General features: G+C 41.8%; 2 protein-coding genes across 2 annotated transcripts; one reads left to right on the top strand and one right to left on the bottom strand.

Moving 5' to 3' along the window:
• The first annotated feature begins 2,219 nt into the window (after window positions 1-2,219).
• On the top strand, window positions 2,220-4,919 carry LOC149276944 (ferritin heavy chain, oocyte isoform). Its single transcript, XM_089503226.1, has 4 exons — window positions 2,220-2,360; window positions 4,082-4,228; window positions 4,343-4,468; window positions 4,761-4,919. The coding sequence occupies exons 1-4, from the start codon at window positions 2,259-2,261 to the stop codon at window positions 4,917-4,919; spliced, it is 534 nt and encodes a 177-aa protein (XP_089359352.1). The 5' UTR covers window positions 2,220-2,258.
• Window positions 4,920-8,058: 3,139 nt separating this feature from the next.
• On the bottom strand, window positions 8,059-16,215 carry LOC149276943 (bestrophin-4-like). The gene is made up of 9 exons (XM_089503218.1): window positions 16,064-16,215; window positions 15,245-15,339; window positions 11,257-11,490; window positions 10,807-10,961; window positions 10,552-10,629; window positions 10,248-10,400; window positions 9,887-9,967; window positions 9,423-9,574; window positions 8,059-8,944 (listed from the first exon to the last, which is right to left on the bottom strand). The coding sequence occupies exons 1-9, from the start codon at window positions 16,213-16,215 to the stop codon at window positions 8,059-8,061; spliced, it is 1,986 nt and encodes a 661-aa protein (XP_089359344.1).
• Window positions 16,216-17,823: the final 1,608 nt, after the last annotated feature.

Genomic DNA, 17,823 nt, shown 5'->3' with positions numbered 1-17,823 from the left:
CAGCTTGCTATTTGTGTAATGATCATTTTACGGGTTTTTGTCAGGTTACGCAATGACGACGCGCCCACCTACACTTTATATAAACAAAACATATACAACATCCAAATGTACAGCACCGATACATACTGTACAAAATAAATTAACCCCTAAATTAAATGCATTGTCCCTGAACCCATTGAAAACATTGCTCATCGTTGTCAGCGGGGCCAACATCATGACGGCAGAGGCAACTCCTACTCACATCCCACAAGGGTGGGCTCCAGGTAGCCAGATCAAGGAAGTTCCCAGATATGTACATGAGCATGAAACATAGAGTGCTGCTGAGCATATGCATCCGTCTGCCCCACTTTCACCACCAGGCGGCTGCTGGCCTTAAAGTGCCAGGTCCACTTTGGGAACACCAGTCCAGCCTTTATCACAGGTGTCAAATATTTACTGGAAGTCATAATCTTACCGAAACCAAAATATTCCTTAAATGAATGCGATATTAAACAATGTTGGGACATCCTTTCCTTTTCGTGTTTATACTTAAGCAATGCTAAAGAACGGAGAGAAATGACTTAATCCAGAATGTCTTCCTTAGTTCCGCGTACTGACTGTGTGCAGACACGGCGTTCAGTCCTGACATGTTGAGGAAAACCAATGGAATGTAATAAGAGGCTTCATAACCATGAAATAGTCTTACGAGACGCTACAGAACTAGGCAGCCGTTATACAAAAAGGAGCCTAGGGCGCAGGATAAGTAGTGTCCTTACGTGTCTAAACCTAACAACCTCCCTTATATAACCATGGCCACTGAGGCCCCCGGCACGGCTTCACACCCATCAGACATGAGGAATCTCAATTGTTTTAACATCAATTACTGTGAAAAAGAATTTATATAACGCTACTGTAGATATTGAGCTTTCACATAATAGATACTCATTTTTACTTTATTGATTGGGTGGTAGATAAGTGGTACATCCACTCAGCAGTGGTAGAGGCTAATACAGTGTGGGAATTTAAACATTCATGGCATAGCCGTATGGCTACCCTGAGCCTAAGACAAGACCAAGGAGGTCTGACTAGGAGGACTAGGTTGGCCAGATGGTCCCTTATCTGCCATCAAATACTATGTTTCCTTTGGCATATCACATTTTAGGTGGAATAAAAATTATTTGTCAAAATTATAAATTTTGGGTATCGGTAGAAATTCTTTATTACCAGAAATTAACAGAATTTGGGTCCCTAAACATCTTTATGTAATGATAAATATTAGAACTCTTTTTATACTATATTTTATATCATATTGTTTTTTTTAATACTATATATCATATTGGTTTTTTTATACTGTATTTTATATCATATTGTTTTTTTATACTATATTTTATATATTTTTCTTTTTAATACTGTATTTTATATCATATAGAATATTGTGGTGACTTTTACAAAATATAAAGCACTTTAATATGTAAATCAACACAATATCTTAATATTCATTGTTTATTGATCTTGATTTATTTATTATACATGTATTGAATAAGATGTATTTCTATATAAATATATTGTGGCAATGTGTAGCGCTGTCTTTTTCTTTTTGTATATTATAATTTACTTGCTTTTAGCAAAACAATTTTTATTGCATTTCTAATTTGCAGACAAGCATAATTTATTATTTCAGTAATAGTGTATTTTTGTTATACTTGTGATAAATGACGTGCATGTGTCATTTCCGAGGCTCATGATGCAATAGCATTACTGCAGGGCCCGAATCCCCACTATTACACAAACATGTTTATGAAACACTGTCTCATAAGCATGGGGCGCGAGAAAGTAGTAGCCCCGCCCACAAAGGCGTTGCGCATCACGCGTTTGAGAAGATGAATCGCCATCTTTGTTGTGGGCAACGGTACCATCCCAGAACGTCAAAACGGTAAAACTGCGGAATCCATAAGTAACAAGAAACTACATTGTGGTCAAAATTGACCTTTTTAGTCATCGCCGTGGCCCATGGTTGTTATTTGTTAAGGTTAATAAAAAAGTAAAAGCTGTGTTTGCCCTGAATAAAGATGTCGAATTCGTTGCGCAAAACGTGCCAGCTCATGTGAGGGGGTGGAGCTGTTCCTTTGGCAGCGCAGGGGCTTGCGAACGTCATTGCTGTATATATAAGGCAGAGAGAGGAAACTGCGTCAGATATTTAGTGTTGTGTTGAACGTCTTTAAGGGGTTCCCGCTTCAACAGTGATTGGACGGAACCGCAGAACAGCACCGAGCATCGCCATGAGTTCCCAGGTTCGCCAGAATTTCCACCAGGACTGCGAGGCCGCCCTTAACCGCCAGGTCAACCTGGAGCTGTACGCGTCCTATGTGTACTTGTCCATGGTGCGTATAGGGGGAGGGGAGCTGGTGTTTATATCCGGCTAATTTGGTACCGCGCCTGGCTGTCCGTCTACAGCTTCTGCCTCTGCGCCCCCCTAGTATGTTGGCTGCTCTATTCTTATGGTTGCCAGTGGATACGGAGTGCGCCGAGCTCTCCAGGCCTGTTCTGTTAGGCCATTGGCAATGTGTTGGCCCCCGCAGGCCTCTCTTTAAGAAATAGGGGCCCTAAATGGTGGCCTAGCGGGCAGCCCCAGTGCCGTTAGACACCTGCTTGGCCAAAGTCCAACAGATAGGTGGCGGGGCTGCAGTGGTACGTAATACTGTTATACCCGACAAGGGTCTGTATACCTGTACATGGCTGCCAGTCTTACTGCATTGTGGCCCCCAAGACATGTAGGAAGGGACTGCAACAATGTAACTCCTCTGCACCTAATGCGATTATTTTATGGTTCTGTTACTTAGATGGTTTTTATGAAATTATGCGTAAAGGCAATTCTTAAGCATTGGCCTGGAGGTTCTGAGCAGTGATATTTGCCTGCAGATACCCCTGTATCACTTTGTAGGATGAGGCAGTATCTTGGAAGGTGTTATTGGGGGTAATAGGTGACATCTCCATTGTATGTAATAACTGTCTCTGTGCTGGAGTGTAAAGCTGCAGCTCCAAGTGATCAGACTACTGTTGTTGGGAGTGGCCCATTGGGTGTAATGGATGGTGTTCGCTTGTGTCCCTTGCCCTGGAAAACTGCAAATCGGATGAATGTGGACAAACCTCACGGTCAAAGTCTTAATTAATCTGCTGCCAAAAGGCTCAAAGTTAATCAAGGTCAGCTGTGTTGACCTGGTGATGAAATTATGCAATATGTTCCTGTTTGCATTCTATTTCTCTCCTTCAAACCATCGGCTTATATTCCTCGCATATTCAGAACACTAGTACCGAGCGACCCATACGGATGTGGCTTCTGGCCCTCCCTGGTCTGTAAGTGTTCTGTATTGGTGTAATGTGGGAGATGTATTTGCTCCCACTCATCTGCTTAAAGTAGGGGGCAAAGATGCATAGATTGCGCAACCCCTGGCAGTTATATCCTAGGTTTTTCCTCCACATTCAGACTCTTCACTAAAGAGGGGAAGTGTTTACTGATGCTTTAGCTTAATTGTGGTTTGATAGTGGGATATATATATATATATATGTGTTCTCTCCTTTGACCCAAGTGATTCCTTGCTGTATCTTGTCCCTCTAAAGGCTAAATAGATTGCCACAAATTATTTTCGATTTGCTACACTGAGACCCTTCTTCTCTTTAGCAATATTTTGTCTGCCACGTGCAGCAAGACACAAAGACGCCGTGACCTCCTAGCGTGTTGCGTGTGCAGGGGTGTGTTTGTGTGTACACATGGAGTGGGAGGAGATGCTTACCATATGATGTGTTTGAGCAGCCTCTGCTGGACATCGGAAATCACTACAGTTACTGATAGTAATGCAATACAGCAGCTGTGATCAGGGTAACAGAGTAGTACTTTGTTCTCGGGAAATGCCAAATATCTACTGCACACGGAGCATGGTTTTGCATTTTGTAGGCAGGAGGTGGGCTTTTTGCCAACACTTTTTAATTAAAATGCATGCAAACGCCCTAATTCAGCTGTGTGTGCGATATGGGAATTGTAGTTCTATGTGCGCTGTGGTGGCGTGCCCACAGAATCACCCGTTGTCTTGTTTCTCCCTTCCAGTCTTATTATTTTGACCGTGACGACGTGGCTCTGAAGAACTTCGCAAAATACTTCCTGCACCAGTCCCATGAAGAGCGTGAGCATGCAGAGAAACTGATGAAGCTACAGAACCAGCGCGGTGGGAGGATCTTTCTGCAGGACGTGCGGGTGAGACTTCAAGCCTTGTAAATGACTGTGACGGGTGCCGCAATCCACGCTAGTGCTGGGGTTTCAGGCATAAGATGGGACATTATTAATGTATGCTTTCTTTACTGCCTGCAGAAACCAGATCGTGATGAGTGGGGAAGTGGCCTGGAAGCCTTAGAATGCGCCCTGCAGTTGGAGAAGACCGTTAATCAGTCCCTGCTGGATCTGCATAAACTGTCCACAGACCGCAACGACCCCCATGTGAGTAGCATACATGTTGTGGTGTATACCGCAAGACGCTGCAGTTGAAACAATGTCATTTTTTTTCTTTTCTTTGTAGAGCATAGCTACACACGTTACTAATAGCATGTTTTTATGACAAGAACAAGTGTCATCTGTCAACCTTTAAACTGTAGTTGCCTCATTGTTTGCTGGGCCTTGATTTGCAGTGTCTTGGCTGTCTCATCTACACATCCTCCCACCACACTGCTTCTGTAACTTCATGGGGGAACCACTTTCAGAGCCATGCTAACCTACAGTTTCCATTTTGCAGCTCTGTGACTTCCTGGAGACTCACTACCTGGATGAGCAGGTGAAATCTATCAAGGAGTTGGGAGACCATGTGACCAATCTGCGCAGGATGGGCGCCCCTTCTAATGGGATGGCGGAATACCTCTTTGACAAACACACACTGGGGGAGTCTGATGACTGATCACCTTCCCTTCCCCTCAAGCTTAATCATCCCACCTGTTTAATGTTTGTGGGTGCTTATATTACTATTTCTCTGTATATTTCACTACCAATAAAGTAATTTAAAGGCCTGGATTTATGGTGTCCCAGTGTTGGTGCTTGAAAGTGTCACCATGCAATGAGTTTACCTGTGGCTGATCCAAAAACTAGGAACCAATGCCAGTCTCATGCGTTTGGCACTAGAGGCTATTTAAATTTTTTTATTCAACTTGGTAGATGGATGTTTGCAGATGACACCTCCTTTTATAGAGAGAGTTCTTGTTCAAATATATTAAGGTGCGTTGCAATTGTAAAGATCAACCTTGCATTCTTAAGCAGCCGCTTAAGTTTAGATGTATGGATATCTGTAATTAAACTGAGGCTCAGTCAATAAACTCTAACCATAAAAGCATTGTGAGCTCGTTCTTCAAAGTTACTAATGTTAAAGTGCGACACTGGATTCAACCTTCAGCATGAACCATTTAACTGGTTAATTTCAACCTTGTTTGCCGGACAGGCATTGTGTATCTTTCGATCTTGGATTAAGCTGTCAGCAGATAGTGTTATCACCTGGATTCTGTAACTATAGATAAACTGAGACTTGATTCCTAGCCGCTGTAAGTAGGCTTTTACAAATAGTTGTAACATGTAATCCTTCTGTACAGCAGCGACAAACGCCCCTTAAGGTTTAGGAACCACAAGAATAAAAGCTGCATTTTGCCTCGGCCGCTGCCTGCTTACTTGCTGGACTGTCCGGTATTTCAGAAGCACTGACCCATGTATCGTTGAATAGACACCCCCTCGTAACACTAAGGATTATTAATCCTTAGCGGGGGGCGGTCTGCACCGGGTGGCGCTCATCAGGGGGGTGCCAACTTGCCGGCACCCCTCCAGAGATGGACAGTAATGTCCGCTGCTGGAGGAGCAGGCTCGTAAGGGAGCGGTATCTGAGGTCTTTAACAGACCTCCGGCTCCCTTGAGTGATTTTAAGCTGGTTCAAGGATCTCCCTCGAACCCGGCTTAAAATCACTCAAGGGAGCCGGAGGTCTGTTAAAGACCTCAGATACCGCTCCCTTGCGATCTGCGCGGCAACAGCTGCTGTGCACCGGGGTTTGTTGTCAGATCCCGGCGCACAACACTGGAGCCGTGCCCGCCGCTCTCCGTGCCCTCTGAACCGGAAGAAGAGGAGCGAAGAGCAGGAAAAGGAGCTGTAAGGAGGAAAGGTAGGAAAGCATTCAGTGAGTGTGACAGTGAGATGTGTGTGGATTGGTAAGTGTACGAGAGTGATGGGTGTTATGCTGTACCATTTCCAATGTATTTTTCATTATATAATTATGCTCTAAAGTACATCATAACTCCCATCACTCTATACTGTTCCATACAGTGGCAGAGCTGGGAGAGAAAGGCCTTGCACCCCCACCGCAGGACTCCTGAAAGGTAAGTGAACTTCAAAGAGGGAGAGGGTAGATAGGGCAATCATACTCCTATCATGCCAAGTCTGCAAGTGCCTCCTGGAATCTGGGTATGATAGGAATGTGATTGCTGTTAACAAATATATATATATATATATATATAATATTGTTTAATTGTTTTGTCCTATTTTGGTGTGTTACTTTAAAGAAAAGTGTTAGATTTTTTTATGGTGTGTGTGTGGGGGGGGCATATATACCTGTTTCAGCCAGGTAAATGCTGCATTTTCGATTTCCTTCCAGAATTCGTTTTGGTGCATCCCTACTACTAATGAAGTGGTAGGACTACGCCACATCAATGTTTGGCTTAGTATATAGTGATTGGGGTTATGCTGCACTATTATCAATGTCTGGCTCAATGTATAGTGATAGGGATTATGCTGTACCACCGTCAATGTGTGCCTCAGTATATAGCGATAGGTGTTATGCTGTACCACTTTCATTGTCTGCCTCAGTATATAGTGGTAGGTGTTATGCTGTACCACCGTCAATGTCTGCCTCAGTATATAATGATAACAGTAATGCTGTACCACCTTCAGTGTCTGCGCCGGTATATAACAGTAGAAGCTATGCAGTTTTAAAGTGTGTGTGTGGGGGGGGGGGGGGATACAGGATCCGCCCCAGGTGCCAAATACTCTAGGTACGCCCCTGCTTATGTGAGTTGACTTGAGAAATGGGGAATGGACCCTTTAAGCATAAAAGCATGGGGAGTTTGTTTAGGAGTATTTTCACTCACTAGAGCTAAGTGAAAGGATATCTGATGATGAGGTAGCTTGTCCCAGTCTTGTAAAAACCAAAGCTTACTAAAGAGAGAGAACAAGTACTCGGGTTAAAGCTATGTGCAGTGTTTTATTTATTTAAACCAGGTGATTGTCACTAGCGCTTTATGAAATTACTTCCATGAATGTAAAACCTGAACAAGTGGATACAGAACATTTAACAAAGGCCAAAAATCCATAACAGTGGAACATGTAATGACATTTTTACTTAATTATATCTGGTACGTTCAAAGGTTTGCAAAGTTTCTGTGTTACTGCTCCACATTGGACACCCTGCCTTTCAGCTATACTTCCAGTAATAAACTTTTGTCTGCTATATGGGAGTCGGACGCATTTCCTCCATTAACTCCATTTAAAGAACTTCGCAAACTCAATGCTTGATATAGAGCCGTCCTTATGTTTGTGTTTTTACCTCATACATGTTAAAAAGTTTGCATGTTTATGCAATAAGGTGCTCTACCTGGAGACCCAAATTGGCACGTACTACATCACTTAATATTCATTATTGTGTTAATACAGAACTCAGCAAGGGGCCTTTAGTTAAAAGATATTAATGTCCTGTACGTTTATGCTGTATATTTTCTAAAGTGAAGTACTGTATCGGTCAAACTTTCCGCTATTGCCATGAGATGACCACACTACTTTTTCACAAGAAACCAATACCATCTCTAAACAGAAATATCAGCGTGCTGTACTGACTAAATTGCAAATATGTCACTTTTCAATTTTGGGACCAGGGCCAAAGAGGGTTGGAACGTTCTACTTATTTTGCCCTCTTCGTTTACCTGAATAAAATCATTGTGTATTTTGGATGGCCCCTACTCTCAAAGGGTTCTTTATGCTTTTTTTATTTTGGTAGTGCTTAATGCTATCCTCAGCCACTTCTTTCATCTTCATGTTCCAGTGGCTCCCCAGCCTCCATTATAACTTCCATCAGCTCTCCTTCAGCCAAGCTAATTCCAGAGTCTTTGGGAGAAGAACATTTAGTTCCAGGTTGATCCATGCTGCTCCTTTCATTATGTAGGTCAGCCTGTCCCTGGGCAGTAGACATTCTAGAAGCTCGTTCCATGAGTGGAGAGGTGATGGGGGAGAATGAGAAGATGGGATGAGAAGCCTTGTGTCCTGGGGTGTTCAGAGAATCTGGTGATGCTTGTGTCTGGTTTGCCAGAAATAATGTAGACACATGCTGACCTCTTACTAACTTTCTGGGTATTTGCACAGGGCTCTGCATTCTTATCACTTGTTCAGTTTGTAGGGTGCAGGTACTGTTGTTATTACTCCTAAGCCCCTCATCCTGCTCCTCCATGCTTGCTGGGGGCCACACAAAACATTGCTTGGATCCAGGTGACAGACTAGATAACTCATCTGCAATTTCACTTGATGGTTCCTTCTTCTTGGCCCAATGGGTGGGATGACTATGAACTGGGAATCGTTGGGGGCAGATGGTAGGAACTCCATTCAGCGGAGTTTGAGGAGCACTATAAAACCCTGGTCGCTCATAGTATGGGGAAGACATGAAAACATTTAGATCCCGGAGTGCGTCTACATTTTTGAGGTTATTTATATCACGATGAATGAAGTGGGGAACCCCACTCCTCCGTCTCATTAGTAAACTTAATCGAGAGTTGGAGCGTGGAGGACTTGGGGAGTGTACTCCAAGCAAACGTCCAAGAGGACCCAGGAGTGGGGTAGAATGATTGGCTTCCTCATTTTCATTAATCTGCTCTAGTGGTTGAAACTCCAGGTCTTCCTTTTGTAAACTGAATAAAAAGGTAGAAATGACTCCTTGTATTATTCATTAACCTCAACATCAACAATAAGTTGATGCCAATAATTACTCACCATTCATTCATTGAAAGAGGCCACCCACAAGATAAAAATAAAATATACCAAATAAACAAAAAAATGCAAGATGGAAGAAAAAAATATTAGCTCCACCAGATGGCAGATGATTTTAAAATGGCCACTGAAAGCATTGGAGCTAGAGTGTTTTTTTGTGTTTAAATGAACCAAAGAATGATTCTGTTTTGTTGTATGTATTTAGAATGTTCCAATACTACACAGCTGCAGTTACCATATGTGGATATGCTCCAGTTAATGGTTACATTTTCAGTCTTGCTCATCAATGCATATACTGCTCCATATGGCATCTGTTACATACATGTTACATGGTTTTTAATGCTAGGTAGACATGCATGTCACAAGTTCAGGTGAACCATCATTATAGCATAACCTCACCTGACATCAAAGGCAGAGCCCATAAATGATGGTCTACGAGTCTCCTCGGTGGATGCAGTATATGGGGGCTGGGGATCTGAATCATTCCAGTATACATCCTTTTCCAGTGGGGGGAGGTTCTGGTGCATTTCATCCACTGCCAATAGAGAAACCTAGCACGAAAACACACAAGAAATCAATTTTAAAAAAATACATGCAAGACATCAAAGAAGACAGGATTTTATTCCAAATGGATGATGGGTATAGGGAAGGTAGACTAGGAATGCTTGAAACTCTCTAAATAAGTTGAGTTCCAAATATATAGCAGGAAACCAGTTTAACATGGAGGGAACCTGGGTTGAGTATAATTGGGTATAATTTAAATACCAAGATCAGGGTAGCTGTAGGAAAGTGATAGTAACACATCCGAATCTTCATAGTCCTTGTAGACCCTTAGACCCAAAACACAGTCTATTCTCTCATACCTGAAGATTTCTATCAATTAACCAGTTGCTCTCGAAGTCATCATCGTCTTGTCCAAAGGGGTTAATAAGCTGCTCAGCCACCTACAGAGAAACAAAAAATACAAAAAGGAGAAGCACTCATCTAACATACAAATAGAAATTGTGCGTGCCACTTAAAAGACAGATATGTAGCCACAACGAAGCAATCAGCGCACACCCAACATGCAGCACCCATGACTGGTGTAAGTATTGGAGATTCAGGCACATTGTATGGACATTTATTGCCTTCTGACGGACCCCTTGCTTTGTAGAAATACACTCAGTCACTTCGTAATCTTGTAAATATTAATTGGCATCACACAGTACTGTGTCTTCTGTATACCTTTAACCAGCCGGCGTAGAAGAAGAATTGCAGTAGGGTGAAGACTGGGATGTAGAGATCTAAATCATGCCCTGGGTATCCCTTCTTGGGGTCTAGGAACTGACGGCCAAGTAAGCAAGCCAGGAAAAAGCTATATACAGCCACTGTGACCACCTACTGGAAAACATAATAATTAAGGTAGAGGCAATACATATGATGGGACATGGTGATAATTATAGGACGTAAATAGAAGAGAGGAGGCAAGACAGAACATTTTTGATGAGAGAGATATTTTACATACACACACTATGTTATAGCTCATCACCTGAGTGTATACTAGGGGTATGCTGATCCAGTCATAGCCATATAGTCTCCCACATTGTGTGCGCAAAGAATTCAATTCCTAAAACAAAGAAAGTCACACCATGAATCAGGAGGTGTACAGTGTCCCTGTAGGGAAATGTTGGACCATGTATGGTGGCACCAAAGGAGATAAGTACGGCTTCGCTGCCCACTGTGTCACTCAAGAGTTCACATCCACTGCCAAGGCACACAAAAAAGTAAGACCATAGGCCCTCACTCTTAAAATAAGCTGAAGAATGACATTGTCATGAATCCGTCCCTCGCTCCTGGCCGCCACCGCCAGATTAGCAAACCAGACGCAAGGAATCCAGAACTTGTTGTGCGAAGAAACAAGCTCATCAAATTTCAACCGTTCAGCAGGTGTCATGAAACCTTTGGGGAGGGCAACAGAAAACAGTCCATGAACGTTGGTCATTTAGAATGACGATTATAGCAGTAGTTTGTAGCTTGATGTCATTGTAATAGAAAGGGTGGTAGACTCATGGAGTAAGTTTCCAGCAGAGATGGAATATGTTGATTAAATCAATTTCAAAATGCATTGCGTAGGATAAGCGCAATTCATGACACCCAAATAATCCATCACGAGCTAAAGAGTTCTTACAGTACGTGCTGTTAATTCTATGTTCTATGTGCCCCTTATACCCTATGACATTTATACTATAGGTACCTGCATTCACCACGTGTTCGAGTGTGGGGAACCTCTTGTACACCGCAGTGCTAACAGAGCGCAGGATCAGCAGGCCAGAGAGGTTGGCGTAGCGTATAAGAGTCCTACGCAACATCTTCCCTCGTTCATCTGTACCATGCACGTTACTGGACACCAAACACATGAGGCGGTCCGGCCAGGGCACGCTCTCATATTGTCCCCACCAGCGAGAGACCACCAGTGTCACATAAAACCCTAGAGAGAGGTAGAGTTCATGGGGTTATGAAGAAACATTGGTTGTGATACAAAGCTTGAAGAGTGATATTAAACCCATAGCCACCAAATTCATTATGCATTCGTCGGTTGTTGAGGGCATACCTGGAAACTTTCTAAATGTAGTGATTCTCCAAATGTACAGTATTACCTAAATGGCCCAAATACCGGTCCTCATGGAAACCTTTATTTGTTATTATTTAAAGATACATTTAATTGTCACCTGCATTCAGCTAGTTATTTCATAACATATAGCACCATCTCGGAGGCGTATACCGTATTGCCTCGGATATAGGCCGCACCCGAATATAGGCCGCACCCTAAAAGTTAGGTGCTTTTTTAAAGAAAAACGTTTCTGCCCCCCCCCCGAGATATGCTGCCACTCTGTCCCGAAGATGTACCCCCCCGAGATATGCTGCCACTCTACCCCCCCCCGAGATATGCTGCCAGACTTACCGGTGCAGACTCCACGGGGGTCTTGCGGGGCCGGCGGGGGACTTCTACGCATAACGCGTATTCAACTTCCGGTGCCAGCACTTCCACCGTGGGAAGTACCGGCAAGGAAGATTGTTCGCGCAGACGTTCACCGGCAGAGGCGATGCGAGCATAAACAACCTCCGCTTGCTTCCCGTGGGAATTCCCGGCAAGGGAGATTGTTAAAGCACATCGAGCAGACGTGCCGGCAGCGGAGGTCGTTCACGCTCATCGCTGCTGCCGGTGAACGTCTGAGCGTATCAGAGAGTAGGATGCAGGTCCCCTGCACCGCTGCGGGGAATCTGTATCCTAACCCTGCTGCCTGCCCGGCGCCTGGAACTTAAAGTGGGGGGGAAAGTGCGGCCTATATTCGAGCCAATACGGTATATGATCACAGCAGGCTAGAAGTCAGGAGGAAGGAGTCAGTTCCAGAATGTGTGAATCTGCCCCTTCACCCTGAGATCGGGGCAACAACCTCGAAATTCAAGGGTAAACCTTGAGAGTTCTCAGATATGAACATGAGATCACCTTTCAATCTTTGCATCATAATCACTGTTTAGACATAAAGTTACTATTTAAAGGGTTCGTAACATAAGAACAGCACAGGTATTTTTTAAGACGCTTATTCCATTACCATGGCAGCAACATATCTGCAATTGCTTTTGTGTCACATAACACTTACTAAAGGGACTTTAGGGATTCTTTCAGATCAGGCATAGTTCCATTAGGTTGGTGCAAGGCAGATGTTGTGCCCATATTTAAAAAGGGATCAAAATCTCAACCGGGCAATTACAGGCCAGTAAGCTTAACATCGGTAGTGGGGAAATTATTTGAAGGGTTGCTAAAGGTATACATTCAAGATCATATCTTGATCCATAATCCAATCAGTAAAAGTCAACATGGATTTGTGAAAGACCGGTCTTATCAAACCAGCCTATTAGCATTCTCTGAAGAAGTTAGTAAAAATATAGACCTGGGGGTGGCCGTAGATGTGATTTATCTGGACTTTGCTAAGGCATTTGATACGGTCCCGCATAAAAGGCTACTCTATAAATTAACAGAAATAAGCTTAGGGGCAAATGTCTGTATGTGGATCAGAAATTGGCTGAAAGATAGAATGCAGAGGGTTGTTGTGAATGGATGTTTCTCAGCCTGTACGCAGGTATTAAGTGGAGTGCCTCAGGGGTCTGTCCTCGGTCCTCTTCTTTTTAATTTATTTATAAATGATCTCCCAAGCTGCATCGAGAGCCATGTCACAGTTTTTGCTGATGACACAAAATTAGGCAGAGTAATTCAGACTAATCTTGATGTTTCTTCTTTGCAGGAAGATTTAGACAGAGTTGGGGACTGGGCGTGCAAGTGGCAGATGAGGTTCAATATAGAGAAATGCAAAGTTATGCATTATGGTAAAAATAATAAAAATGCAACCTATTCTTTAAATGGAATATCCTTGGGGGAAACTACCAATGAGAAGGATTTAGGAATAACGGTTGATAACAGACTTGACAACAGAGCGCAATGCCAGCAAGCAGCTGCGAGGGCCAATAAGGTTTTGGCATGCATAAAAAGAGGTATCGATTCAAGGGAGGAGGATATCATCTTGCCTCTGTACAGATCATTGGTAAGACCTCACCTTGAATATGCGGTACAATTCTGGGCACCTGTCCTTAAAAAGGACATTATGGAATTAGAAAAAGTGCAAAGGAGGGCTACGAAATCAATAAGGGGATTGGGAGATACTGGTTATGAAGAGAGACTAAGAAATTTAAAATTATATACGCTAGAAAAACAGCGTCTCAGAGGGAATATAATAACATTATATAAATATATGCAGGGCCAATATAAAGAGCTCTTCAGTGACCTGTTCATTAACAGAAATATACAAAGAACAAGAGGTCACCCTCTGAGACTGGAAGAGCGCAGGTTTCATAGACGACAAAGGAAGGGATTCTTTACAGTGAGGACAATAAAGGCATGGAATTCACTTCCAAGATAACAAGAGAGGTGGTGTTATCCAATACATTAGATGCCTTCAAAAGGGGCCTGGATATTTTCTTAGAAAGGCATAACATACAGGGATATAAATAGAATAACATTAATATTTTAGAGCTTCTTGATCCAAGGAGAAATCCGATTGCCTCTTGGAGTCAAGAAGGAATTTTTCCCCCTGATGGCAGAATTCGAAGTAGCTTAATTAGGGGTTTTTTTTGCCTTCTTTTGGATCAAGAATAGGAAGGTAAGGTAGAAGGGTTGAACTTGATGGACTTTCTTTCAACCTTATGAACTATGTTACTATGTAAGTTAAGTGTTCCCAGCTAAAATTACGAAGGAGGTAAAACTGGAATGGGGAATAGGAATGGGGCTTCTAATGCTGCATTAAGTTGCAAAATGTTCATTTAGCAGACCAGGTGGAACTGCACCGTTACATGATTATATCGACAATGGTATAATACAGCTACTGACATTTATTTTAATAATAGCCAGGAAAAGAAGTATAAAAATTAAGCAAATACCAATTTGCATAAGTTGAGGGGGAGTGAAATAACAAAGTAAATTTATTATGAGGGCCCAATCCACATACATTTATCCTGCAATAATGGCGTGAATGTATATTTATATATAAGGCACAATAATTATTTTATATAAAGGCCAGTGAAAGATTCTGTACTCATTGCCAGCTGTTTATACAATGTGGGTATTGTTAATTTGGTCATGTGACAGTTGCATAAGGCTGCCGAACTACACTACCCAGAATGCTTAGAGAAAATGCATGTTTTCTTACACAATAGTCACTGAGCATTTGAATTTAAAGATGAGTTGTCACATTCCATACATTAAAACTATATATAATACATTTACACAGGGCAGCTTTGTTTATGTTTTTACGTTTCTTCAATCTAAGATAAGATCATCGACTGATTAAGGTCTTAGCCTTAAATCAGGAAATGTGGACAGACTAGACGGGCCGAATGGTTTGTATCTGCCATCATGTTTCTATGTAAGTTTTACATGGACTGTCCATGTCCATTTGACTTCAGCTTCTAAAGGCTTCTACAAAACCAATGTGTCCCTCTTTATCATTTAAAATGTTGGGAGGTATGCTGAAGTCACTGTTCATACAAGGCAGCAGGTGACCACCTGGTGGGTACATGAATGGCCGTTAAAGGGATTTTTCACCTATCTCCTATCTCCTATACTTCTGGATTCTCGTGCCACCTACTCTAATGTGAGACAATTTGGTTCCTTGCTCTAGGCTCCTTACCGAGTACGAATGAAACTGGAATCAGCTCTGCATAGTTGTTGAAGTAAAGCGCCACCTTCTCAAAGTGTATCCGCTGCTGTTCGTTGAGTAGGAACCTGCGGCAGAGACATATAACGATCACGGGAGTCAGCGTAGATTGTAAGGTTTTTAGTCCTTATTCGAAGGGGTTGCCTTTCAAATTGGCCAACATAGACAAAGATATAAGATATGAGCTTTCAGGTCTCTCCCAAAAGATAGCTCGTTGGGTCTATATATTTTTCTGTGTCAGCCAAATATAAGGTATCACCTTCCATTTCTTGGGCCACTATGGCTTTATACATTTCTCTTATTGTGTAGTCATGAGGTATTCACATAAAATTTTTGGGTTATCGGGTATGGTTAGGGTGCACTTGTAAGTAAGTAAGCTGTTGGTAAGCAGTGCATTGTATTCTTAGATAGATGATGGCTAAAAGGATTTCCATGTGTATTGTTTGGACCACATATCAGCATATGGACATCCTTACCTTCTCACACTGAAGCAAAGACCTAACATATTTTTTAGGATGCCTCATCAGGTGCATTTCAGGGATAGGATAAGCAGATGGACTCTTCAATCAGTCATATATTTGATTACCTTTTAGCTTTTTGGGTGCTTATATGGATTTTCTGAATACAAGGTCCAGGTCACCTGTTTTGGGCCATCACCTAGGGTTTTACTCATCTAAGTGTGAAAGTGCTCTGTGAAGCATTTCAGTTCTGTAAAGTGTGGATAATGTATGCAGATGCTCATTTTGTGTGTAAAGTCAACGCGTGTCATGTGTAGGCAACTCAAACAGGTACCTGTATGTGACGCTGATGAGGAAGTAGCAGCTGATGAAGATGAAGAACTCTTGGTATAGTAGTTTGTAAATGCTGCCACGCCATCGCAGGAGCAAACGGGAAAAGGTTCCTAGCTTGGCATCCGCTACACGGTTACTGTACGTCACAGTCATGGCCACATATGTATATGGAAACTGCTACGCCTTAAACTGAGTGGATATAAGAAACACGTAAAATAGAGCTATTGCAGGTTTTCACAGTTGATGTCAGACTTACTGGTCTGTAATTCACGGTATCAATTTGTTTTGTTCTAGTTTGGATCAGTACAATTAGGAACATATTAACAGGTTAAACTCTATGGATAACCTCATTAAGAAATAGGGCATAGTAAGAAGTGAACTGCTGTACTATCTTTTAGATAGCAAATGGGCAGGATTGATTGGCAAAATTATTGTTATCTGCCCCCAAAATCTGTGTCCATTCTGGAACACCCTTTCTGATCCCCAGGGAATAAGGGGCATTGACTTATGCATGTCACTTAGTATATGCTTTCCGTTTAAGACTTCCCCAAAATAAACTGCATTCTTGGCAGAGCACTATAATCTACTAGTCATATTTACAAAGGGCCACAGTTGTATTTATAGCAGAGATTTGCAAAAGATCTATGAGTTTATAACAAGTACAGCGATCCCTTTTAGTTATTGTTTTGATCCACTTCTGTAGAAACCAGAGACCTGCACATATTGCGAATATAAGACATTTAACTTACCCCTATACACTTCACGCTCTAATCCACAATTATTAGGATATTCTCTTCTTAACACTTTCTAATTCAGGATTGCCATTCAAAAGGTTGGGGTCACTTAGAAAAGCAAATTCTGACGATTAAAATAGCATGGAATGGATCAGAAATATGTCAATGTTGTATATGAATATTGTAGCTGGAAACGTCTGATTTTAATGGTATATCTTTATAGATGTACAGAGGCATTTTATCACTCCCATAACTCCTGTGTTTCACGGCGTGTTCTCTAATTCAACTGTAAATTGAAAACTATTTTGCAATTATGTTACAGCCAAAAAATGTCCTTATTCTCCATGAAAACTGCTAAGGGACCCCAAACTTTTGAACGGTAGTGTACATAACAAAGACACATACACACACACACACATATATATATATATATATATATATATATATATATATATATATATATATATACACCTACTTTTGTACAGACACATAATAACAAATCCCTTGTATCACGGCCTGTATGTACTGGATATTTCTGTAATTTTAATACATACCTCTAATCACCTCAGCACCCAATGCTGAGAACACATGTATGTACCCTCAACCAAATGTACAGACATGAGTGGACTTATATTTCTCATTGGATTCTATGAAAGAATTGGTATTCCATTAACCGGAGTTCACTAATTCTTGGGTAATAGCGTAATAACTCCCCTTTACCTCCCAGTGCATCTACAGATTTGGTGCTAGATGCTATTACCTAACCCAAAATAAAATTTTTACATCCTTCTTATGTTGTATTATTGAAGAAATGTTTGTCTCCATTCATTTAATTGGTTATAGACCATTCCTATAGATCTCAATAGAAGAAAAAAAAAACATAATAAAAGAAAATAACATAATAAAATATCTATCTCTGATGACACACAACATACCATCACGTAAGGAAGCCATGCTTAACAAAACATTTTCTACATATGCGGGAGATGGTTGTGTACTAGGACGGGGTGAGAAATAAGTCTCCTTT

This window comes from Sceloporus occidentalis, unplaced genomic scaffold (genome assembly GCF_023333645.1).
Source record: "Sceloporus occidentalis isolate IW3139 unplaced genomic scaffold, rSceOcc1.0.p SCAF_223, whole genome shotgun sequence".
NCBI classification, from domain to species: domain Eukaryota; kingdom Metazoa; phylum Chordata; class Lepidosauria; order Squamata; family Phrynosomatidae; genus Sceloporus; species Sceloporus occidentalis.
The sequence above is the reverse complement of the archived record's forward strand: the minus strand, read 5'-3'. Positions and strand labels throughout refer to the sequence as shown.

What these genes read in the sequence shown, in the direction of transcription:
- LOC149276944 (XM_089503226.1), top strand. Translation starts at nt 2,259, where the DNA reads ATGAGTTCCCAGGTTCGCCAGAATTTCCACCAGGACTGCGAGGCCGCC. An exon ending in TCTTTCTGCAGGACGTGCGG is followed by an intron (nt 4,229 to 4,342) that starts GTGAGACTTCAA and finishes TACTGCCTGCAG; the next exon opens with AAACCAGATCGTGATGAGTG. An exon ending in CAGACCGCAACGACCCCCAT is followed by an intron (nt 4,469 to 4,760) that starts GTGAGTAGCATA and finishes TCCATTTTGCAG; the next exon opens with CTCTGTGACTTCCTGGAGAC.
- LOC149276943 (XM_089503218.1), bottom strand. Translation starts at nt 16,215, where the DNA reads ATGACTGTGACGTACAGTAACCGTGTAGCGGATGCCAAGCTAGGAACC. An exon ending in CTCATCAGCGTCACATACAG is followed by an intron (nt 15,340 to 16,063) that starts GTACCTGTTTGA and finishes TCTCTGCCGCAG; the next exon opens with GTTCCTACTCAACGAACAGC. An exon ending in TTCTTCAGCTTATTTTAAGA is followed by an intron (nt 10,630 to 10,806) that starts GTGAGGGCCTAT and finishes TCTTTGTTTTAG; the next exon opens with GAATTGAATTCTTTGCGCAC.